At 32.4% G+C, this 26,942-nt stretch overlaps 1 protein-coding gene across 1 annotated transcript in view; it reads right to left on the reverse strand.

The window, feature by feature from the left end:
- Sh (Potassium voltage-gated channel protein Shaker) overlaps window positions 1–24,654 on the reverse strand; it is a 91,775-nt gene extending 67,121 nt beyond the window's left edge. The window contains exons 1-4 of the mRNA XM_088226920.1: window positions 24,650–24,654; window positions 21,995–22,118; window positions 7,597–7,700; window positions 5,573–5,734 (exon numbers count right to left, since the gene is read on the reverse strand). Of these exons, the coding sequence (XP_088083046.1) occupies window positions 5,573–5,734; window positions 7,597–7,700; window positions 21,995–22,118; window positions 24,650–24,654 (395 nt within the window). The remainder of the gene's footprint in view (window positions 1–5,572; window positions 5,735–7,596; window positions 7,701–21,994; window positions 22,119–24,649) is intronic.
- Window positions 24,655–26,942: the final 2,288 nt, after the last annotated feature.

Raw genomic sequence — 26,942 nt, forward strand, 5'->3', positions numbered from 1 at the left:
ATAATGCCAGAAATATTGTCACGTGACAATGTGCATTAATTACCAGAGTTATTAAATTATTAATGACTGGTATGAGTAAAAAATTAAAAATAAATCAACGGCTCTTCTGTCAAGTTGACTTTTTGCAGATTTGAAACGAATGTATTTATTAAATGTTATTAAATATTTGTAAATAACCACTAACCGACTTTTCTATGTCTACTGGTTTTGAGGCGTACCCGTCTCTTCGTCAGGACACCAATTAAACCAACATGCAAACCAACATGCAAAACCCACTATACACCTTCACCACAGTTGTTTGCACAAAAATATAAAACCAACACGACATGCATTTTAATAAGCACATGCACTTATTAGGACTAACATGCACTGATTAATTTAATTAAAGATAATTACTGTTGACAGGATGTAAAATTGTTTTACTCTATTTTTTTCTTTAATTCTTAAATAGAATATTTTATTAATTTAATCAGTGCATGTTTGTCCCAATCAGTGCATGTGTTTATTAAAATGCATGTCATGTTGGTTTTATATTTTTGTGGAACAACTATGGTGAAGGTGTGCAGTGGGTTTTGCATGTTGGTTTAATTGGTGTCCTGATGAAGAGACGGGTACGTCTCCAAACCGGTAGACATAGAAAAGTCGGTAAGTGGTTATATACAAATATTTAATAACATTTATAAAAATATTTGACCACAAAGTTAATGCATTAAATATTAAGAATATATTTATATTTAATGAATTTAATGAATCAATTCTATCATAAACAAAATAATAATAATATCGAATATGTAGGTTTGTACCAAGAGAAAATACTTTGAGGCTTGCAGGTCGATAAGTCGCAGAGCTAGTTGAGTTTCTGAGAAACAAATCAGTTTTGATTTGGCCTTACAAAGCAGATATCAAGAACTCCGACAACTGACAATAAAATAGGAAATAACTCAAATATATCTCCGAGGGTAGTAAATAAATGACGTTTTTCTGTACTTGCTTTTATCATATCCACAACATTCGCTGTGTTCCACGTGAGAACAAGGAACTAAATAGTTCCTTGACTATGTGCTTCGTAGATTACGAAACAGCGTTTGATTGCCCGCATAGACCTACACTTTGGAAAATACCAGAAGCATATGGGATGCCTATAAAACGAATCGAACTTATTAAAGCCCTTCACTTAAGTAGCAAATGCTGAATCAGAATTGACGATGTTGTGACATATTGGTTTGAGGTCACAAAAGCTCTGCGACCTAGAGTATGCCGATGATGCGGTTATAATTGGCGATTCAGTCGTGGGTCTTCAGGTCACTGTAGATAAGCTAAATAGGTACTCCGCATGCATGGGTTTAAAAATCAATATAGCAAAAACCATGTACTATGTAATACTTTGTGCTTTGATGCTCAAAATCTCCTGACTCTGTCAAACCAGATCATCGAAAGGGTCGAGAGTTTCAAATATCTGGGGATATGTGTTACAGAAAATGACAGCTTTCAAAAAGAACTGGGAGTGCGGTTAGGAGCAGCAGGCGCCACATTCAACAGTATGAAGGATATCTGGAGATCGGATATTTACTTAGTGAAAACCAAATGCCACCTACATAACGCTTGCATAACACCTATTCTTCTTTATGGATGCAAATCGCGGCATCTCACTAGGGCCCAACACAGCAAAATTCTGAGTTTTGAGAATAAATGTCTAAGAAGAATCTTGGGTGAGCGGTGGTTAGACTTTGCGAGGAATAAAGTAATAAGAGAACAGACGCAGCAAACTCCGGTGACAACTGTCACAGAAGTCGAGGCGACACGGTTGGCTAGGTCATATACTGCGGATGCCTCCTGAGCCTTGACCACTTGCCTACTTTACAAGGCATCAGGTTCTCGACGTCCTGGTCGTCCACTGCTGACTGTTCGTCGGCAGTTTATGTCAAAACTTTGGGAAAACCTGACTTGGAAGGACGCAAAGAAGTTGACAGCCGATAGAGATTCATGGAGGATCTTTGTGGATACCATATGCTCCAACTAGGGAGCGGACATTGAATGATGATTATGATAAACCCGCTTCTAACGATTTATCATGTCTAATCGAGACGACAGTTGTTAAAAGTTATAAGGACATTTGTAAAGAACTGTCTCATCGTTATGCAAAAATTAAATTAAAAATTAATTTATCTTGAATAATTAAACTTACTTCAACATAGTAAGAAACTGTTACAGAAGCTTTTTGGAAAGTTTAATTTTGTATTTTCTAACGAGAATCTAGGGTTATTATATTTCATAAGAAACATTATACGATGCTTAATGGTACCTGGACTGTTATACTTTAATAAAGCTACACGGAAAAGCAAACTCCATCTAGACTGAGTTGAAAATAAAAATAAAATATCCCGTTACACAAATTAAAGATATTTTCGTTAAACTTAGGCAAAGAAGTAGAAAATACATTTACCAAACTGTTTACCCCTTACCAGATCTCTCCCTTGTTTTGTAAAGACGTGTTATTTAGAAACGACATTCTAGATCAACGGTACAGTTTTCAACTTTAAATTTCGGAAAATGTCAAAAGGCCGTCACAGCGCTGCTTTGCCCGGTGTTCCGATTTTTTCCCCTACGCAGCGCGACGCTGACTATTGGGACTTTAGGGTAATTTATGCTTACCGAAAATAAATATTGAAAAAGTGAAAAATGAATACGGTAAATTTTCTAGCGCAATATATCCTTGCTTGAATTTCCACGTGAAAGATTGTTTCAAAAAAACAATCGATGGTTGTCTTCAAAAAAGAGATTTTTCGACTCGCAATCACGTGCTCTAAGATCCGTTACAAGTATTTAAATTTTAAAACAATAAAAAAGTTAGTGGTATTAAATATACCATATAGAAAAACAGTGTTTATTTGTGTATATCAAAACAGTTATTGAATATTTAGTAAAACGTTTAGTGAAAATACTGCTTTTTGCCAGTTTGAAATCTCTCTATTGTTGGCTTTATAACTCAAAAACTATGAGTCTGACGGAAGTAATGTAAAATAATAATTTTAATTAAAAGATTCTACATCTTTTCTTGTTTTTTTTAATTAGGGTTTTACTAAAATCCTATATTCACCGGTCTTGTTATGTTTCAAAACATGAAAAACCTTTTTCATCAAAAAAGTACCAGACGACCTCGCAGACATACATATATGTATAAATAACACACAACTACCATTTTACAATTTAATTCTTTTCATATTGTAACGTGTTCTACATAAAACAAAGCTATTGGTATTGGTAATATCATTGAAAAGTATAAATTATTAGGGCATATTATTTTTTCACCAAAAAATTATTCTTTACTATAAATAGTGAAGTCGTAGTTTACAACAAAAAAAAACTAAATGACAATAGTAAACCTGGGCCGCGATTTCAAACGCTATATTTATCGGTTCATTTTGAGACGGCAGTTAAATCTATGTTTAAGGTGAAAATGTATGAAAATCTTAAGAATTTTCGTCGATAACCCATAATTGACCACGTTTAGAAAAAAAACATTGTGTACATATTCTATTTTTCATACAGAAAACTTTATTTTTTTTTGTGGATAAAATTGATACGGGCCTTGGCAACTTTACTGATTTACGTAAAATTTGGGCACGTCATTTTAAATGCTATTTTAGATCAGCTTCAAAATTTTCAACCTTGAATTTATCCGGTGCGGCGTATCACGGTGATCGAGACATCCTTCCTCGAGATCGAGAAAGCAGGAGCAATGCAAAATTAAGGCGCATAATTTGTTTGACCAAAAAATTCAAACTCTTTTCCAAAAGTAAGTCGTAGCTATTTTAAATTTTGAGATATCACTCGAAATGTTGTGTCTAAGTTGATTAAACTTTCGACAAAAAATTACTAGGCGTTATCTGATGCTCATGAAATTCTCTTTAAAAAAACTAATGATTTCGATTGCTACTCATATTTAAAGTCGAATTGAAATATTTGAAACAGTTCCACCAGCAAATTTAAGCTTCTCGCCCACGGTAAGTCGTAACGACTTAAAATTTAAGCGTGTCATTAATTTAATTTGCCATGTTTTGGTGTACCGTGCTATTTTTAATATAAAATTTATACAACGTTAAAGTCTGAACCAAAAAAAAAATTTGTAATCAAACTCAAATCAAAATTGTGTTGAAAATTTTATCCAAAATTAATATCTAGTCATGTTGTTTTGTTGTAAAAAAAACAGGTACATATTCTGAACACAATATTGCACGAATTTATTAAAATAGATTTTAAATAAATGGTTGATTGCTGATCTCGACAAAACTAAATCCTCTTTCTAAACTTTTTTTACACTCACCAACTCTTACTTACTAACTTTTCCCCTCTATTTTTTCCGACCGATACTTTTTCATGAGGTTTCTTTGTTCATTATCATATGACATATTATAACCCTTGCAGCTATTTGAAATGATGCTTACATAATTAGCCGTTATACTTTTTGAAAATAAAAATACTTTTAATAGTTTTAATGGAAATGCATAGAATTTCTAATGAGACGTAAATTATAAAAATACTTAAATCTACATATCATTGTGCACGATTCAAATTCGGATTTAAAAAAATGCTACTGAAAGTGTTTTAATTAAATTTATCATTAATAAAATTTTATTTTTGAGCATAAACGCATTCAAAAACATGAATTCTAAAAAAAACAACTTTTTATTTGGTTTGGGAGAAACAATGAATAAAATCACAGTCATTAAATGAAGACCTCATTTTGTTACCACGCATTTATGATATAAAAACTTTTTTTTTAAATCGGTAGATGCTCGGATAATATTTCTTCGTGCATTTTTTCATCTCGTAAAAACAAAGCACATTATACAATTTATACAATGGTTTCAATATGCCGGTTGAAATATATATGTTACTTGTACTTGCTATAGTGTATCAGTGTTATTATTGTACATGTTAGTAACGATAAGTATATCTATATATATATTGGGTGAGGGTGTGTGTATATATCTATGAGAGGATAAGTATTGTATGTGTGTGACAATGTGTTAAAAAAAATAAGCTAATGAGGTAACCTATCAACCACATAATAAATGGATGTAAAATTAAGAACTCTTCAACCTAAAATCCAAATTTTAAAAATGGGTTTCAAATAGTAATAAAAAAACAACAATTATAATTATATACACATATAAGTACTCATATATATACAAAAATATAATTACACGTATGTTTGTATGTATATGTAAATAATAATTATTTTAAAACATCAATGATGGCTTTGTAAGTTATTTGTTCATAAAAAATAAAAACAATATACATTAGGATACGATTTTTTAACAAAACTACCTTTATACTAAAGAGGAAGTTGGTACCTATTGAAAATGAAATATTTTTATTTTATTTCCGATAGTAGTTCATAATACTAATGAAATGAAACGTATCCTCGTTAATTCTTTATCAATATTATGAAAATTAAGCCTGAAAATTATGGTGATTTTTATGATTTTATTGTCCTATAGTTTTTACGCTTTGCTATAGAGATATTAAAAGTTAATAATTTAATTTAAAAAATATATATTTCACTTACCGAAATTTGTTGGTCGCCTGCTCGCCAAGTTCATAAAACTTGATTTCTTCCGAAAAAACGTCCAACGGGACGTTTACTGGTCTTCGTAATCTTCCTCCACTTTGGTAATAGTATAAAATTGCGTCGAAAGAGGGACGGTTCCGGTCAAAGAAGTATTCATTTCTGCACAAAAAAAAAATTGCATCAGATACAAAATAAAATATTTAAGATATATAGAAACAAAAACAGAAGTGTTCATAATAGGCGAAAATATGGAAGAACAAGTAGAATTTTAACATTTTTAATAAATGAATTGTTTTTTTTTTTTTACAAAAATAGCTTTAGGCTATTTATTTAAGGCAGCGCTGTCCAACTTTTAGGCCGCGGGCCATTTTTTCTTTAGCAAACATTTCTAGAGCCAAAGATGGTAGAAAATTCAAAGTCAGTTAACGTCAATTCAAAAGTTATTTTATTTATACGAAAAAAAAAATATAAAAATAAAAAAAATTACCTAATAGAAAAAACAGAAAATTATTTAACAACTTTTTTTTTCTAGCTGAAAAAACTAAGTAGTATATTTCCTTGTTGACTAAAAGTATTAATATTACAATAAATTATATTCATATGTTAATGTACCTACATGTATGATGGATAATTCTTATCACAGTTTTCTGTTTTCTTTCACCGGACATGTTACGTTCAATATTTATTCTGACAAAGTTTTGCTCCGAGCATTACATTCAAAATTTGCTGTAAAATGTATATATTTTTTTTTTTATTTATTTACAATTTTAAAAAAACCCGTTAGGGTTACATTAGAAATTTAATATTGTCTAGTCATTTTATGTCTCGTCTAGTCTAGTTAGTTCAGTCATCATGTGCTTTTTCAGATTGATTTTAAATTTGTCTCCATTAAAAGTTTTCAAGTAGTAAGGTAGGTCGTTGTAGTGTTTAAGTCCATTATGTAGTATTTTTGACTGTCCTGTGTTTGTCTTTGCTTTTTCAATATGATAGTGTTTTTGTTGTCTGGTGTTATATTTATGTATGTCAGCATTTTTGACTAATATTATGTCGTCGTCTTGTATGTTTCCCATTGTTATTTTGTGCACAATTTTTAAGGTCTCAATTTTAGTCAAGTAGTTTATGTCAAACTGGTGTGTTTTTTTGTACAGTTCAGTCGTAGAGGTCAGGTAGGGTAGGTTGTATGTTAGTTTAAGAATTTTATTTTGTTGTCTTTGTATTCTTGTTATGTCTGTCTTGTTACCAGTTCCCCAGAAGGCGATCATGTAACTCAATTTACTTTTGACATAGGCTTCGTTCATCATAATTTTTTCCTTTCTTGATATAAAATCTTTAATTTTGTAGAAGAGGCTATGTAGTGATGCCATTACTTTAGTGAGTCCGTCTATGTGTTTTGTCCATTTTAATTGTCTGTCTATTGTGAGTCCTAGGTAAGTCACATGTTCTAGTTCTTTAAGAGTTTCGTTGTTTATTTTTATGTTCATGTTATGGTTCTTCTTTTGTGTTTCGAAATGTATTATATTGCATTTCTTGGCATTAAGTGTTAAGAAGTTTTTGTTTGTCCATTCTAATAGTTTTTGCACGTCATTGTTGATGGTTTTAGTCGTTTCAATGTCATTTTTATTTTCATATAAAATTCCTAAGTCGTCCGCGGGCCGTAAAAAAAGTTGGGTAGCCAGTTGGACAACGTTGATTTAAGGTGATATAAAAAAATGCTTTTAATAAACCCAGCCAAATAGCAATAAAAAAATAATTAATTCATAAGTTTTCAAAATTCAAATACCTACACTAGAAAAACACATTTTTATATTAGATGATTTTTTTGTTAATTTTTTTTTTGCATTTTTATTTTTTTGTGCCTAGGTTGATTACAAAACTGATTTCAGGTTAACCGACTCATCTTTAATGGTTTATTTTAGATTTTTTTGTTCTTTGCAATTTATTACCAAAAGTAACTTCCGTTTTAGTTCCTATATACCTTTATTATGTGTTATTTTATTTATATGAATAAACAATATTTTTACCTTAAAGGATCGAAGTATCTAATCCGTCTAGCAGGGTCTCCTAATAGAGTGTCAGGGAATTGATTTAATGTCCTTAGTTGGGTTTCAAACCGCAGTCCACTCACCTGTGAAAAAAAAAGTATTTATTAAAAACATTTATATATTTCTACTATATAAAATGTATGTATGATATAATAATACAGATAAGACATAAATATACAATTCGGATATGAAAATTCTACAATAAAGTATGAATTGTATATTTGAAATATAATTTTCACGTTTTTGACCTGTAAAGTTTGTCTATAAAGCGTCCATAATGAATTTTTTTAGTCTGTTGACTGATTTACCCAAATTCGTATAAAATCGTAATTTTTAAAACTCAAAATTTATTTCAATTTATTTTGAAATTTGTTAATTCTAAGCTTTGGTGAAAATGTAAATCAGTATATTTATACGGTGCAAGCAGCGTCGTAGCTAGGGTCGTAAGGGCCCTTGGCAAGATAAGAAGTTTGCGCTCCCCAAGACTTATTTTATAGGAAAGAGAAAAGAAGGCGGTGGGTCTGCTAAGTACGCCCCCTGACGGATGCACCCCTGGCAGTCGTCTGCCTGGTCAGCCCTTAGCTACAACGCTGGGTTCAAGAAATAATGCAAGACTGTTTCTAAAAAAGACTTCCACGTTCCCTTAAAAAAATGTGTTTCCTCTCTGTTGCAATAAATTAAGAAGTTTAATTTTTCAAAAATATGTTAAAACATTAAAAACGTGGTGGCGTAATATAAGCAAATAATACGGCCTCCGTGGTGAAGAGGTAATGACGCTTGACGCACACACTGAAAGTTCCGGGTTTGATTCCCGGTCAACACAAAAAAAGTTGTTTCTCTCAAGCCTGGGTATTCTGTACTGTAATTCATCACTGAAATTAGGCCTCCTAGGATGTTGTGGTGCAAATAAAAATATTTAAAAATTATATAAATGGCATTTTTCAAAATATTTTTCTACTTGAATTCTTCTGATAATATTATTATGGAAGTCTTGGCATTCGCAAGGATTAACATATTTTTTTATTCATCATTTATTATTTTGTACGTGTAATGTCATTGAACTCCTCCTAAATGGCCTATTTACATGCAGTTTTCAGCAAAATAAATAACTTTGCGCTGTGCCAGTTCGTAGATATTAAAATCTCTAATCAAATCTGTAAAAAAAACTGAGAAACACAAATGTTTTATTCATCGATTTACCAGGGTTGCATTCGACGAGAATGTTGAGAATGTTCGAGACAGTGGAAGGATGTTGTTTTTTTGTGTATAAAAAAGTTCGTACTTGAATGCTTACAAACAGCATTCGTTTTTTGTGGATCTCAATCACATCCTTCCCTAAAATTCCTTATTATTTCTACAATTTTTTTTTTTACTGGACTTTTGGTAATGCTAAAATAATATTAATTAATATTCAATACATTTTTGAAAACTGTATTCCTACATAAAGTGCAACCCTGATGGCCACGAAATCAGAGTTTGACATTTGCAAAATGAATTGTATATTTGAAAGATAATTATTTAATGTTTTGGAATTCAACCATAAATAAATACCAAGGTACCTACATAAATTCAATATTTAAATATAAAAGTTTTTAGTTTTGGAATTCAATCATAAACAAGTGCCTAGGTACCTACTTATCAATGAAAAGTCTTTTTCCTTTTACCCCGACAGTTTATGCACGCTTTCGTGACACAACTAAGTAATTTTATCATTTCTTTTAGTTTTAAATTAAAGGTCAGTCTTGCGTCAAAACCAGTCTGGCGGTTAAACAATGACTTATTTCATGTTGGACATGAGTCGAGTGTCATCATTTAAGAGGGCTCAGGGTTAGACGTGGTCAGATTTTTCATCATTCACGCGTATTCACGTATTTCTTCCTTGATTATGGCACGATTTTGAATTGAACACGACGAGGACTCTTAGCCAATGAGCAGATAGAACAAAAAAACTAACCCTTATTACGAATATGTAAAAAGCTAAAAAAAGGCAAAAATAAATATCGTGTGTCTTTATTTATTTATTAATCTAGATAATAATATCTTTGATTTTGATAAATTTTTGTGTGTGTGTGGGTTTTTGATTGGTTTAGATTCACAATAAAACCTGATAGGTGGCGCTGCGAATTCAATTTCAAATGTAATTGAGTATATGGTTTATCAAAAATTCTAATATTTAAGATGTTGCGTTTGCTGAACCAGCTAATAGCAAGCAAGCCAACTTTTGGGCAAGACAACGTCTTTCGGGTCCGTTAGTTACATATTTATTGTTGTTGACATTAAAAAAAATCGTTTCTGATCCGGACTAGCTAAGAGTTTTCTGTGTTTTCAGGAATTTTTTGTTATTACATGGGTATTTATTGGAACCCAATAAAAAAAAGAAAAGGTCCAGAAAATGAAACGAAAACTGAAACCTACTTATATCAAAAGAAACAGTTTCAGTGACCAGTGACAACTATACACAGGAAGGAATTAGAAGGAAAATAATGGCGGCCACCCGTTACTAGTACGCCCTCCAGAAAAAATACGGTCCAAACTAATACTAATGTAAAGAAATACCGAGATAATACTGTTCAAAACATTGATCAAACCTCAGAGTAATAATTCTCTAGAGAAACCCCAAAGCTCCATTGCATAGAACTAAAGCCTTTCAAACTCTTGGTTTGGTTTTTAGTTTAACAATAAACGTGTAATGACGGTTTCGGTTTGCACTCGCAATTCTCAACGCAACTACCTACGGCCCGTTGTATTGCTGTAATCTGTTGCTAAGTTCGTTGTCAATAATTATAGAATGGTTTTTCTCATAATGGGTAACTCTATTAGGTTATTACTCATCAATCAATCAATCAATCCGCACATATGCCTCCGAAACCTGGGTTATGACAAAGAATATTGAGGAAATCATTTCAGCTTTCTCAAAAGCAATCATTGGCGCCGTAGCTACATAAGGGAGCTATATAAAATCTCTGGGCTTTTTAACCAGTGCAAATCTCGAAGATGTGGTGAGATGTGAGAATCTTGCTGCTGCATTGACATTATGTGCTCAAACTATCCCACATTTGGCTGAAATGTATTAAATTAGCATACCAAATTTCAAAATTTAGTCAACTTTTTAAAAATTCCTCAGTCGACTTTATTCCATCTGCCAGTCTGTAGTACTAACTATGCACAACATTCTTTCCCCTATCGTTCTTGCTCAAACCATATTTTTTTTTTCTAATAGATATTCATAATAGAAAACTTAACGTGTTTTTCTTAGCGTTCATTTGTTTAAATATTTTAATGCTTTCCCTTGTGCAAGTAGTTATGCCCACAATATACCTTGTTTGCTTATTTTGCGTTCTTAAGAAGTAACTTTGAGAATGAATACGAAGAGGTAAGCCACGATCCGATAAGATATGTTTTTGTGAATATTATATTTTTCTCTTTTGTTATATTGTTTATACATCTACAATTTTTCCTACCTAACTGGCATTTGATAATTCAGTTCATTCACTTGTGTAAGCAGTTTAATAAAACTGACCTACACTATCAACCCAACCCCCTCACCCTCGTTTCATTTCCATTTATTCATCCCCAATTACTACGTACCGCCTACTCAAAGTCACCGTATGTCAACACAAGATACTTGTGTTTCATTATTTTCTTTTCTGTTCATTACAAGACTCCATATTCCTTAATAGTTTATTCATACATGTTGAGATATAAATTTGAAAATTTGATAACTCAACAGAGATGAAAATGTTTTTTGAGAAGAAATTATACAAGTCTAGGTATTTTTTGAACCACAACATGGCAAACAAGGTCAGAGCTAATATTAAAATAGAGCTCGGGCTTGAGAAAATTATCAAAGGAAAACAATCTCGGAACCGCCGTATTTGAATCAAGTGTCTAAGTCATTATATCACCAAAGATATTCTAGGGCTCATAAACTGTCTATGATTGGTTTAAGTGATCACTTTACATGCTGTGTAAAACTCACACCGCTGTCTATGAATTAGCAGCCAAATATTTTTTCCTGCTATAAACCTATATTGGAGTTAATTTTTTTTATTAAAACTTAAATACCAAATATTATCTTAAAGTTTTGCGGTCTGGCCCTGAAACAGATATTTTTTTATACCCTTATATCATTATAACAACGATATAAATAACGAACACCATAGAAAATACGGTTTTGCAGCGAACTTTATGAAATAAAGTAAAATTAAATCAATAAATGCTTTTATGGAGCCTGACGATAAAATTTTACCCCCCGTGTCCTGTGAAATCTAGTTTTGACCGCCCGATATCGTTAATCACTGTACTCTCGTATAATTAAGGATTAAAAGCTAGCTTTAATTACAACATACGCTTCAGCTAAACAGCAAAGTTATCCCAAAGAAAAATGAGATGTAATGTTTACGTTTCACCGGTCAATTTTGTAAAATTTCAGGTTCGTAATATACTTTAAATTACAAACTGCTTTTGATGAAATTTGAACCTGTACTACAAATGAGGTAGGATAATATTTTTTTAATATAATAAGCTTGGCCTTGTAAACACAAAATATTTTTAATCCACAAAATCATTGCCTTATTCTTGTGAATATTTTTCCTATAAGCATTAACATTTGATGGACGCAAAAATACGTCACTAACATTACCAAATAGTATCTCTTTTAAGTATTTTGGGATACTCATTCATAAAGATGGAGGGTGTGCATCAGATATAACACATATAATTAATGTGATATATTATTAATTTATTTAAACACTTGTACATACACGCTTTACATACGGGGCGTACATATAAGGGCGGGTATATTGCCTTAAGGCAATTTCTTCCAACCCAAACCGTTCAATTTGAGAAATTAATCAAATAAATCAGTGGTATGTGAACATATTGTAGGCATATTAAAAAGTTTTCACTATAAAACAAAACATTAATTTAAAATATTTTTTTTTGTCACAAATAAATATTGGCTAAATATCTACATAATACTATAAAGAGAGGAGGGGGAAAATAAGGTAGTAAAAAAGGAAGAGAAATGAAAAACTGAAATGTTCAGGAAGTGACATTTCTTAGCTTATTCCATAATCGAGCAGCTAATACTGTGAAAGATGAGGCAAAAAAATAAAGCGGTGTATAGGTTTTGTGTAAGGCCAAAAATTTTATTAATTTAAAGAAAAATTGGATTAAAGAATAGCCTGACCCGCACTTATGGCTCCAAATGTTGGACGATGTAATTAGAAGTAACTGAAATGCGCATACTTTAATGATCAGCTGAAATGTCCCTGCGTGACAAAATAAAAGGCTCACGCATTCGTGGAAGCCCAAGTGTCATGGATATCAACAGTAAGATGGAGGAAAGGCAATCAAGATGGTATGGGTATATTGGATAAAGAGTATCCAATCACATTGTGAACCAGGCAATCTCCATGGATCTTCCTCGAATACCAACCCGAGGAAGACAAACAAAATCGTGGGTGGTTCAAAGAGATAACCAAGTGCAGAGACACATTTACACTATCTACGCATGAGTAGTGCACTGCACGGATTTTTTTATTAAAAGCATATCCTTCAAAACAATTAAGAGTAAAAAATTAGTGCAAAACAAAATGCTTGGTCACATATTTGCGTATATTTGAGTTAACATAATAAAGACGCCCGCTAGAAGGAATTTCAGTGTCCTCCAATGAATTCCTGTTTCGTTTTATAATTAATTTTTATGCTATGCATGGCATTTATGGACAAACTAAAAAATTGCTTTGCTTCATAAATACGAGTTTAGCAGTAGAGAAAAAAAAGTAAGACGTTTTCAACGATTTTGAAATTGAAAGCAATTTATACAAAAAAAATACCGTCAATAATTTGATATATTAAAATTTGTATGATTTTATTCTTTATTTTACAGAAAAATACAGTCAACAAAAACTAAACGACATAATAAACAAAAAGTTCAAAGACAGACCAGTGGAGTGTCTAAATAAAAATCATACAAATTAAATTATGGTACAACAAAAGGGTGTGTTTGTGTGTATTGGAATGAGAGTAAGTTAAGTAATGTGGATGTGTGTATTTATATTGGAGTAAATGTTTAGGTGCGTATAAGCGTGACCATTATTAAAAACCAAGTAAGAGCGTATCACAGCCAGATTAAACTTGTATTCAACAATCGATATAATATTTAACTATTAATACTTACATTTGTTAACTATGAATATCTATTAGAAAAAAAAAATATGGTTTGAGCAAGAACGATAGGGGAAAGAATGTTGTGCATAGTTAGTACTACAGACTGGCAGATGGAATAAAGTCGACTGAGGAATTTTTAAAAAGTTGACTAAATTTTGAAATTTGGTATGCTAATTTAATACATTTCAGCCAAATGTGGGATAGTTTGAGCACATAATGTCAATGCAGCAGCAAGATTCTCACATCTCACCACATCTTCGAGATTTGCACTGGTTAAAAAGCCCAGAGAGAATAAAATACAAGCTGTGCAGGACAGTATTTAAATTCCTTCATGAAATGGCTCCAAAATACCTAACGGACCTTTGTATTAGGGAAAATATATGTCAAAGAAAATCTACTCATAGGTCAGCATTTGATTCAGAAAGAGGAAAACTTGTCGTAATACGGCGCTCCCCAAACACTAGATTTGGAGATCGTGCTTTTGCCGCCGCCGGCCCCTCTGCCTGAAACCAATTGCCTTTAAACTTACGAATCATCGACAGTCCCAGTCAGTTCAGATCCCAACTAAAATCCCACTTTTTTAGATTTTCATACCCTCAATTTTAAATCTGGAAATATAATACATCACTTAAGTTTAGTTAGAATGTAAGTTTAGATATACAATTGTAAAGCGCCCTTGAGGTGATTTTGTACAAAAATGGCGCTATATAAATCAGCCAAAAATATTATTATTAAATTATTATTATAATCATCAAAAAAAAAAGTTTACTTGTGAGAAATTGGTACGCACACCTACGCGTACATAGAAATATCCTTAAATGTAGAGCAACAGTTTAATTATGTTAGCAATGGTTGGTTCAATTATTATTTACTACAAACGTTGTTACTAATTCAGCAAATATTTATTTTTTGTCAAAAATATTATTTTATTTTCGGGAGAGCATTCTTACGTGATACAAAACTAATATTTTAAATACATAATACGTTCCACAAGGTGACGATTGTGTCTAAACATAAAAACAAACCATCAAATCAGTGGAACAAACCAAGGTAGGATGTGTGAAGTTAACAATTTTTAAAGTGTTTAGATAAAACACGATTATTTTTTTTCATTATGGAGTATCACATAGTGAATATCAATTCAATCAACGAAATGAGTTGTCAGTAACAGCTATGTATATCATTTTCATTGGCACAGATTTAAACGGAGAGGGAGGTCTACTTTGAGAAGGAAAAAAGGGTAATCAAATTTTCTTTTATTTTATTGAAATATCTGCCAATATTCGTAAATAGTGTCCAAACTTACATTTGGTTTCGGCCAGTTCTAGCCAATAACGGTCGCTGTTTTGGTCGGATTATGTTCGGCTGTACTCAGGTGCATCCAATTGCTCCTGACGATAAAAGTTACATTACAAAGAACCACTGAATTTATGCCTTTAATTTAATTTTATTTTAATGAACTCTTAAAAATAAAAACGTTTAATTTTGGGCGCTTTGAAGTAACCTTTAACTTATTTGAACAAGTTTCGGCTTCGGCTGAAATTAGAACAGAAGCCGAAACTTAGTTTTTGTTTCGACTGATAACCTTGTTTTGGTCGGTCACTATTGGTAAATTAAATCCATTACTTATCTAGAAGGATATACGAGAAAGCATTCAAACATTTTTTTAAAATAAAAATAATTGACATACTGCAGTTTTTGACATTTGAAAATTTTTCTGTCTCTTACTTTTCGACTTTGTACGAAGTCGGTTCACTAATGCTCTAGCGTTTCTATGTCTTCAATCACCCGTCTACACAGCACAGTATGTCATTTGCAGCTGGAAATTACTGAGGGCTAGATCTGGCGAATCTGATGGGTGTTTAATTAATTCTAACCCAGCTCCGTGAATTGAAGCCTTCATAATTGAAACCTTTTGAGTAGAGGTATTTTCATGTTAAAAAATACTCGTTTTCACAACTAATCTCTCCTCTTTTCCTTAACAACAATTTTTGTAAAAAGTTAGCGTAGTAGGAGCCTGTTATAAATCCCTTCAGAAGGTAGTTATAAGGAGTGTATGTATGTCCTTGTTACCAACAACATAGCTATAGTCATCTGCATAAACGCATATCCTGGCAAGCTCATTATAGAATAAAGAAATATAACTTTTTTTTAAAAACATTTTTAAAATAAAAAGGGTCTGTGAAATACCGTCCAGTCCAAAAAATAGTTTTTGCTACTACTTATTAGCGTAAAATATTTTTAAAAATGTAATAATTTTGGATTCCCGCAAAACCAGTCATTTCATTGGCCATGCCTCTAATACGACACGGTTCATATTTATTTTTAGCTTTGTTCAAAACGTAAAAAAAATTTTAGAACATCGTCACGAGTCTTGACGTTACAACTGTCAATGCCAAACATGTCGCATTTTTCTGGTGACATTTTTTTTATAATTTCATTTTTAAAGTAATATATTTTATTTTATTTTATTTGGGAAATCAGCGGTTCTAAAAAGACGGCTTAGTTTGTAAGAATTTGACTTTTAAATTGTCGGGTTTGTTGCAAACATGGCAACCTCTACTTAAGTATTATAAAGTTGGAATGTATAAAATTCAATTTATTATTTCACTACTGTTTCTTGACATAATCATGCTTATGTTATCACTGCTTACGTATAAAATATTTACTGCTTTTAATAAAAAAAAAATGGTTGAAAAAAAGTTGAAGTTAAGTTTTGTCAGTTTTATGTGATTTGCTCTAAATAGAGAAAGATGGATTTTGCCGGGTTTGCAAATAGTACCCTCACATATTAAATTTGTAAATCTTACACATACGTTATGATGTACACAAAGATACAACATATATGTTATAAACGTTAGCATTAATAAATTTAAATTTACAACAACATCAAACCATCACTCCGTTTCCACTTTACATGTAAAACGAATTACATATAATATTGTGGGGACCAGAGAGTTGTTGTCTATGGCCACAGTGCCCAATGGACCTATATAAGGGCACGTAACATGTCACTCGCCCTTCTCTGTCTTCACCAGTATTCAAATTCACTTAAAAATATTATTTGTGTAATCTTCGTATTTTCGTGTGAATAAACCAAAAATTGTAAGTAACTTAAATTATTTTATTTATTTATTCCTTGAGGTTTAATCCATTAAATCCATTCAATCATAATATGTTTTACATGAACTAACAAACAGCTACTATCAAGTAGAGTATAATAATAAATCTTCAGTTAATCCTATTGTAATGGACATTAGAAAAGATATCCAGAAGCTTCGATGCAGACACCAGGACGTGTACATCGGCTGGATACGGGGACACTGCGGAATCCTTGGCTACGAAAAGGCTGACGAAAAGGCTCGAGAAGCTACGCTCAAGAAGACAGCCCCCGATTTTGCCGATTTCCCGCTCAGCTTTGCCAAAAGAAAAATAAGAAGCAGAACCCTCCAAGTCTGGAACGATCGTTATTTAAGCGAACCTACCGGAAGTATAAATATAATGTTTTTCCCTACCATTTTCCATGCCTATGATTTCAGGAGAATGCAGAATGCTGGCTACGAGCTCACCCAGATGCTTACGGGTCATGGTGGGTTTATGAGCTACCTGCATCGCTTCAAACACTCCGAGATCGACAGCTGCCCATGCGACGATGAAACTCCTCAAGATGTCCCTCACCTGTTGATGCGTTGCACCTTTTTCAGCTTTCAAAGACAACAGCTGGAGGCGCGATGCAGAAGCTTGGGTGAAGATCTATGCGACATCCCATCGGTGATAGGTAATAAAGAACTCACACGAGAGGTAGTATTTTAGATAATCAATATAGTGCAGGCAATTGGTAAAATAAACCAAAGAAGGTAAGAAAATGCCGAACACTCCTCTAGTGGAACGGAAGGCCAGTTGACTACTGCCAACAGGCCGGCTTCTTCTAAAGAGTTTTGAGTGGTTTCCTCTCCTCATAAGCAAATGCTGAGAAGTTCCTGATTGGCCCACATTAGTATATCCCTCTTGATCGCAACAGTTGAGATATATTTAAAGAAATTTAATTGCAGAAAAATCCGCTTTTGAAATATAAACCTTGTATATTACAAGCAAGGTAAATAATAAAGCAACTCCTATATATAAAAAAAAAAAAAATAATAAATCTTCTACAATATAACGTACTATATATTGAACCGGGTTGTGGTTCCGTAGTAGTATTGAGGGCTCACGGACCACAGGTCCCAGGTTCCAATCCCACATATCACAATTCGATTTCCATTTTTCCAGCACAAGTTATTTACGACTTTTAGGAAATGGTCTGAGAATTTAAATGTTTGAGCAAATAATATAAACTCAAATATTACTGTTTTCAAAAAAATGCTTGTCGGCTTCGTGGTGTAGTGGTCAGCGCATTTGCCTACCATGCAAGATGTTTTGGGTTCGATTCCCGACATGGTTGGAGTGAAATATTTACTAAAAAAAATCGCTCAAAAAATCAAAAAGTCCCTGGACTGGCGCCTGAAGCTAAGACTGATCATCTTACCTTCATGTAACAAAAAATGGTTAAGATACGCTGCGATTGGTGTATCAATGCAGTACTCTACGTACCCTTGGGTGCAGAGAGGGAATGATGATGATGACATATAATTTTTTATATTTTTTTCTACGAATTGAATTTTTGGTTCATTGGTTATTGTTGTAATGTTAGTAAAACATTACATCCTATGTAGAACCAATTTATATGTAGAAAGTAAGTTTATTGTTCGTAAATACTGTTTTAGAGGTCTGGAACTAATTATATTTATTCTCTCTTTTGCCAGACAAACATTATCCTAGGACGTTAACTCAAACGGAATCGCATGACAAATTCAGTGCGACGTTCTGGTACATTTATTTTGTCCTCGTCGCAGAGACGTGAAGAACAAAAGAACTCGACCTATAAAAGGACCACAGGTGGTAACTAGTACTGTTCAATTCAGTGATCGCCGTTACTCTTGCGCTTCATAGCCGAATTATGTGTTTTATTCAATATATAAGAAGTAAAAGCGCTTTACCTAATCAAAAAAATCCTACAGATACGTCAATAAAATTAAAAAATATATTTGAATTCACAAACGTCAACATATGGAAGAATCGAAGGAATATAGATGTTAAAAAATATGCAGAATGGTGAATGATGCACAGTGTGTAAAATGGTTACTTAAACCAGCCAATGATAGGTCATAAGCCCTGTGGATGCCTAAACTTCTATATTCCCTTCTCTAAAATGTTCATCATCTCTGTTGTATTATGTTTATATTAACAACTACCTGAAGGGGTTGAATCCTTTCTTTGTGTACAAAAATTTGGACGAAATGTAAGCATTGTTGATGAATTTATACTTTAATAGCTCTCTAGAAAAAGAAATTGAAGCTAAAAAAGACATTAGTTAGATTAAGAATCTGGCTCTATTTATTAACGTACTAAAAAATTAAACAGATATGGATATTAAAACATTACAAATTGAATAATTTCTAATTCTTAATTATTAATGAATATGTAAGTATTAACAAAAGATGTGTCCACTCTTTTTCAAAATTTCAAAAAAGTTTGCCAAAAATAAAACAAAATGTATAAACGTTATTTAAAAGGAAATCTGATCTTCAATATATTGTGTTTGCTTTAAAGTAACACATATTATTGCATTCGATTAAAACCTTTAAAATAGAACATCAAGTAGATGAAAGTGAGCATTTTTGACACATTCTTCTTTTAGCGTTCAATCAAAGGAAAAAAGCTGCCAAAGCTATTTGCAAAATTTACGCAGTGTACAGTAAGAGATGCCATAAATTATTGACTGATTTGTCATAAAATGTGTTTTTATTTATCCAATTTTATTATTTAAATCCGCATGTGTTTTTAGTGCTGTACGACATTTCTTAGGCATTAGGATGCTGCCCAGGCCTTACTCGTTTTTTTCATCACTGCGGAGTTTAAGACGCCGTGGTTCGTGATTTTAAAACGCAAATATTAAAAAAAATATATTTAAAAGAATCTTAGTTTTATTGACTGAGATACATATGTTCTTATCATCAGGAATTGACACTGCCGCTGTGGTTGAATCGTCTGCGTAGCACGTGATGTTAACGACCTTATCTCCCTTAGTTCTAGATTTATCACTCCCTCCATTCTTAAAAGCGTTTTTTTAATATTTATTGTGTTTGTGTTAGAAACGTTTTTTTTTACGTAAGTATATATTTGGTTAAAAAAATGTTAAAGTTGTTTTGTCGTTCTAAATAAGTGTTTTTTTAAATGTTATTTTTTTTAAAAATATTTAGATAACATAATCCAGTCTTACACAAAAAACAGTAAATGCAAATGAAAAATAAATCGACCAATTAAGTTATCATAAATTATTATGAATTCTCAGCTTTTTTCGATAATCTGTCGTACTTCTGTTCACGAGTGCCTTTACTCTTTACGAATCCCGCGTTTTCATCTGGAATTTGTAAGTCAGTGAAATATTCTAGACGGTTCTTGACTATGTAAAGCATTACTTTGCTTGTGTGGGATATGAGAGACAATGTGCGATAATTAATATATTTTCTGGTAGAACCTTTCTTATATAGAGTAATAAATATTAAGTAGCAGAAAATATCGGGTAGCAGAAGAAAGTCGCAAATTTGGGTTGGAAATAAACAGAACTAAAACGAAGCTCATGATCGTTGACAGAGCCAATATGCAACAACTATCGGACTCCAAGATCTTAAAAAAGTCCAAGATTTTGTTTATTTAGTCTCATTTATCTCAGTGGGCGGTGCATGCACATCAGAAATTAGAAGACGCATCCTAATCGCAAAACATGCCATGACTTAACTGAACAAAATTTGGCAGGTTCGGGGCATTTTGAAGAAAACTAAAATGTGCTTAGTTCGGACGCTTGTGTTCCCAATATTCTTATATGGCGCAGAAACGTGGACAGTTAAAACACGTGAGCAGGAATGAATAGATGTCTTCGAGATGTGATGTTGGCGTTAAATGCTGAGAATACCATGGACAGCCAGAAGAACAAATGTCACCATACTGGAGGAACTCCACGTAAAAGTTTGCCTATCGGCCATATGCTGCCAACGTATTCCGCATTTCTTCGGACACACAGCTAAACGTGGCCCAGAAAATCTGAAAAATTAATAATCAAGGGCAGTGTGCTGGAAAAATAAGCAGAGACCGAGCTGCAGCTCTATGAATCGACCAGGTGAAAACAACGTCACGAGCGACCCTATATGGAGCTGTGGAGAGAGCGCAGAGCCGTGAAGAGTGGAGGCGCTTTGTCAATTTAATAACTGGAGAGAGTACCAATGACCACGACCCTCAGAACTGAGGAACGATAAAGAAGAAGAAAAAATCAATATATCTACCAGCAATTTTTTGATTTTGTCCAATTTTTTGTTGACAAAAACTGGATTCAACCCCAAAGGGAGCTTTTTTTACTAACATATAAAAAGAGATGACGAACATTTTAAAGGAGAAAATATAGCAGTCTAGGAATCTACAAGGCTTTTGAACTGTCATTAGCTTATTTTCTCAACTTCACAAACATCAAGAGATGGAAGAATTAAAGGAATATAGATGTTTAAATATAGACAGAATTGTAAATGTTACACAGTGTGTAAAACGGCTACTTAAATCAGCCAAACACAGGTTATAAGCTCTGTTGATGCGTAGACTTCTATATTCATTTCCCTAAAATGTTCTCTATCTCTCTTGTTATGTGTTTTTAATATATTTATTAATGCAAAACAAAAAAAAACAAAAAAATATGAGTGACTAGAATAAAAGAAAAAAAATATTTTTAAAAAATAGTTGCACAAATTTCATTCAATATTGTATTTATTCATATAAATAAACCTATTTAAAAAAAAAACGTATGTCAACTCTAGGAGGCCAAGAGCTCCTATAGCATATTACAACGGCGTTCCGATTTTTTTGTTTGGGTTTTGGTTTAACAACAAACGTGTAACGGATGGTTTCGGTTTGCACTTTCAATTCTCGACCTGAGTTCATACGGCCCGTTGTATTGCTGTAAAATGTAGCTTACATCGAAGTTAATAATCATATAATTGTTTTTGTCCGTAAGGGCGACTCTGTTAGTCGGCGGCGTATTAATTATCTTATCATAATATGAATATAAATATATGTTTACGAAGTGGATATGAAGAGATTAAATTACTTTTGTACTTACATTGATAACGACTCTTTCGCAAAAGTCATGGTCGTGCGGGATTGGTTCAAACTGTGCTATGTTCGTCAGTTGGGGGTGCGGACCGCCTCCATCCTCGTCCTGGCTGCTCAACTTTGGGAGCGACCTGCAAATACATATTCCATAAGTAAAACCGAATCAAATTTAAAACAATGAAAAAAAATAAAGACAATTCAAAAGATTGAATCAGCAAACAAGATATTTTATTTATATATTTTTTTGACATTCCCTGATGAAACTAATATTTGGATGGTGTTTAGCAAAATGTGTTAAACCACATCAGCCTTAAACTGAGATATATGATATTGAACATCAGGCGCATTTTTGTTCGTATTGATCTGAATTCGCAACAATACGTTAAGCATCTTAAAGCAGTGTTACATTGGTTTGAGTCCAATTGCACATTTTTTGGTTATCACATCTACGTGTGACTGAGAATTTATAAGGTTAAACTCGCGCTATAATGTTTACCCCGTATTGATCTTAATTTGCAACAATACGTTTAGCATCTTAAAGCAGTGTTACATTGGTTTGAGTCCAGTTGCACTGTTTTTGTTTAACACATCTACGTGTGACTGAGAATTTAAAAGGTTAAACTCGCGCTGTAATGTTGACCCCGTATTGATCTGAATTTGCAACAAAACGTTTGGCATCTTAAAGCAGTGTTACATTGGTTTGAGTCCAGTTGCACGGTTTTTGGTTAACGCATCTACATATGACAGAGAATTTGTAAGTTTAAACTCACGCTATAATGTTAACCCCGTATTGATTTTAATTCGCAACATTACGTTAAGCATCTCAAAGCAGTGTTACATTGGTTTTAGTCCAGTTGCATGGTTTTTGGTTAACATATCGAGGTAATACAGAGAATTCGTAAGTTTAAACTGATAAAAATATTTTTTAAATGTAAGAATACCATTTTGAGATCATGATTCGGGCACAAATTAATTTTTACGAATTTGTGGCACATTTTTTGCATTAAACCTTATGTTTAAAACATCATTTTAATATAAAATATGAAGCAAACCTTTAAATTTAGTATGAACGATTCCTACGAGTACTTTGTCAAACGGGCTCGATGATTATTTTTTTAAAATAAAATAAAAGTGATTATATGCATTTTCAGAGGGAATGAGACCTTTATAAGGAAATAACAAAAGTCTGCCAACATTCTGCATCACATATTTCTGACATCTTTTTTAAAGTTATCTGTAGATAATGCAGGTAAATTGAGCCCATTAAAAGTGATGGGTGAAGTGAATCAAATGATAAAATGGTCACCATTGTTTATTAAAAAATTTAACTCCATGAGTTTTTTGTCCATTTCTTTTAACAAAACTGTTTTGATATTTTTTTATTAAATACGAACGTTTTGTAAACAAAGAACCAAGAAAAAAAGGTAAATCTGATATTAGTAATTATTTAACTTTACCTTTAAAATATCAGTCTATTCACTTTATCCGCAATGGGCTCAATCGTTTTGTTAGTAATATAAAATGGCAAAAAAGCACATTGTTTTTACAAAGTCATAGTTGTTGGGAGCTATTTTGTAACATTTTCTTAAATCAAAATTACATCAAAATTGACAATTAATATTCTGTAAAAAGAAACAGTTTTGCTGTCTTGCAAAGCACACTTCTGTTTGAAAACATTCGATTAAATTAATGTAAAGATAAAAAAATATCAGCATAAATATAACATCCTTTAAACACTTTCAGCAAATAATAACTTGAGCTGGTCAACGAAAAACATATCAAATAAATAATTGTGCGGAAAACATGATTTTACTAACCTGTAAAAAAATCTAATTATGAACAAATTATTAAATCAATACATACAAATTTATGTAGTAACGAAATAATATTACAAACAAAACTTTAAGTCCCATTTAAAAAAATGTTCCCACTGTGAAATATTTTTTTCTTTTTCTGTTTTTTATTGATTTTCCTTTTCTGTTAATATTAACTTTACAACAATATTTTGAGTTTGTCCAAATTTTTGTAGACAAGGACTGGATAAGGAAGGAATATAGATGTTAAAATATAGGCAGAATGGTGAATGTTACACAGTGTGTAAAGTGGCCACTTAAACCAGCCATTGACAGGTCATAAGCTCTGTAGATGCCTAGACTTCTATATTACCTTCTCTTAAATGTTCTTCATCTCTGTTGTAATATGTTAACTTTACAGCATAAATAATGACTTGCGTGATTCTAAATTATTATAAACCCTGATAAAGAGGAATAAAATTAAAAACTAGTGGACGTATAATTGAAAATTAAAGGAGTTTAGACACATTTAAAAAAAATAAGCGTAAAACAAGCTTTTTTCAAATGTCTTGTTAATAAAATTGAACAATGGAAATATTTTTTTATGATGTGTATGATTCAAAATTTAACTTTTGGATTACATCAAAAAATATTTTAAGAAAATAAAAAATGATGACGAAAATTTTTGTTCATATTGAATTAATATAAATTAAATATTGCATAATCTTTCAACTCCTCAAATGGGGCAAGACGATAGAAATATAAAAATAATGTAAAAACGTAATGAGGATTCCGTTTTTTTTTGTATTTTAAACGATTTTGAATAATTGTGTTTCATGTTTTATTAATAACAAGAAAATTGTACTCACTTCATTTTAAAGTCAAAACACAACTTAAACATAATGGCCGAAGCGTCGAAACGTCGTGTCGCGTCGCGATGTCAAAATATTATGTCATTAAATGCATAGCCTAAACTAATATTACTTCACAGTTCGGTACAATTAAAGGATCAATTAAACAATTATTGTTTTACTTGACCAGCGGTAACAGGAAACGATCAATTGTATTCCATTGTGTCAAATGAGCGGCAGCGTAAGCACAATTAGTAGTTTTCATACTTATTTTACAGAATTCCTTCATTGCATACTGTTATTTTGACATTTAGAAATAAATCTCGCTTTCGGTTCGATTTACACATCCGGTTAGAGCGAAGATTTTGTGAAAAGATTTGAAAGTCAGAGAGACCCCCGAAAAACGTTTTTTGACGTCTGGGATTCAGGTGGCACACCCTGGGGCAAATTGTATCTTTGATTAAAGAAATGCGAAAATAACTGTACAAAAGTGCCAAAATGTTTGACAGGATAGGTAAAATGTTTTTTGAATTTGATCACCACTCCAAAAAATGGTTTCGAGTCACGTAGAGTTAAAGGACAGGTTGCGTTCATAGCTTTGGCCTTATCCCGGAACCAAACTGTGTAAACGGCGAAAGACGTCCATCTGTGGAACACATCCTGTGGATTTGAAAATTATAACAAATTGATGGACATAATGGTCGAAAGTTTAAGTAAAGTAATGAGAGTATGGAGTGTAGATCTTTTTTTAGATAATTTATTTTAAGGCCTGCCAACGTTCTGTGAATTTGACGGTGGAAGAAGGTAAGGGCAAAGGAAAATTAACCTATATTATTTATATTATGTATAATATATTTTTATGTTTATAAACAATATATGTATTTTATTTTTTTACTCACTTTGCACAATTTGTAGAAACCTGTTATTAGTTCTGAGTTTATACAATGAATATGTTGTTTACTATAAATATATATGCAGAACTGTTGGTTTCCCAAATAAAATAAAATGTTGTTCTTGTGGTAGCAGATTGCGTGCGTTTGATTGTTTAACCTTGACGAGGGCGATGTGTTGATTGTTAATGTTGTTTACTTCCTCCGAGGGGTGGAAAAATCAAAATATCCCTTTTGTCTTTAGTTTTAGGAAACCTTTAAGTGGGCGATGTTTAATTGCGCTAAAATCTCTTTGCTTTTATTTTAACCTTTTTTTTATATTTCTCTTTTGTTTATAATATTCACCGGAGTTTGGTTTAGTGTATGAAAGTTGCATTCTTGGACTGTTCTTTTTTATAACCCTAATGGGATCCATCCTTAAGAAGTGAATTCTACTAGATCGAGGAACATCTATTTCCTCCCAAAAACTCTGCGATCTAGAGTATGCCGATGATGCTGTAATATTTAACGATTAAGTAAGAATCTACGGGCACTGTGGTAGGCTAAAAAAGTATTTGGCGTATATGGGTTTGAAATCCGATCTTGCAAAAACCCATGTACTGTGTAACACATTGTGTCTTGGTGCCCAAAATCATTTCACTTTGAATTTGTAAGGAATTAAGTAGTAAGAGAACGGACGCAGCAAACTCCGGTGACACCTGTCATCAAGCGGAGGCGATAAAGTTGGCTTGGCCATGTACCGCCGTTGCCTTCTGAGAACCTTAAACAAGCAGGCTTACATTACAAGGCATCAGGTGCTCGATGTCTTGGACGGCCTCTGCTGACTCTTTGCCGGCAGTTTATCTCAGAACTACGGGACGCGAACTTGACTTAGAAGGATGCACAGGGGTTGGCAGCTGACACAGATACCTGAAGGATTAACGTGGACACCATATGCTGCACATGACGATAATGATTCGTATATAATTGTTGTCATTTATTAAATAATTCAAGAATTAAACTTTCCGCCCATTGGTGTAATGGTCAGCGCTTTTGCCCATAATGAAGAGGTCATGGGTTTGATTCCCGACATGGATGATATGGAATAATTATTTCAAAATAGTAATTCACTCTAGAATATTTCGTAGCTCCTCGAATGGCACTTAAAGCACTTATGCAGTCTTAACTGATATTTAAAAAAAAAAAAAAAAAATTACTTCAAAAATAGAAAAAAATAAAAAATTAAGCTTTCTTGACTTGTCTTTAACAATAAAAAAAGTGTATGTATATTTATATCTACTGTAAAATAAAATATACAGACACAATTATTCATAATTACTGAAATCACCCAATTGCCCATAAACGTTCCGCATTTTATTCAATGATACCAAGATTTATTAATGTTCCACTTAATGATGCTATTTTTTTTTAAATAACCTAAT

This window comes from Micrasema longulum, unplaced genomic scaffold, assembly GCF_059751315.1.
Source record: "Micrasema longulum isolate JH-2025_06_02 unplaced genomic scaffold, ASM5975131v1 h1tg000477l, whole genome shotgun sequence".
Lineage (NCBI taxonomy): Eukaryota > Metazoa > Arthropoda > Insecta > Trichoptera > Brachycentridae > Micrasema > Micrasema longulum.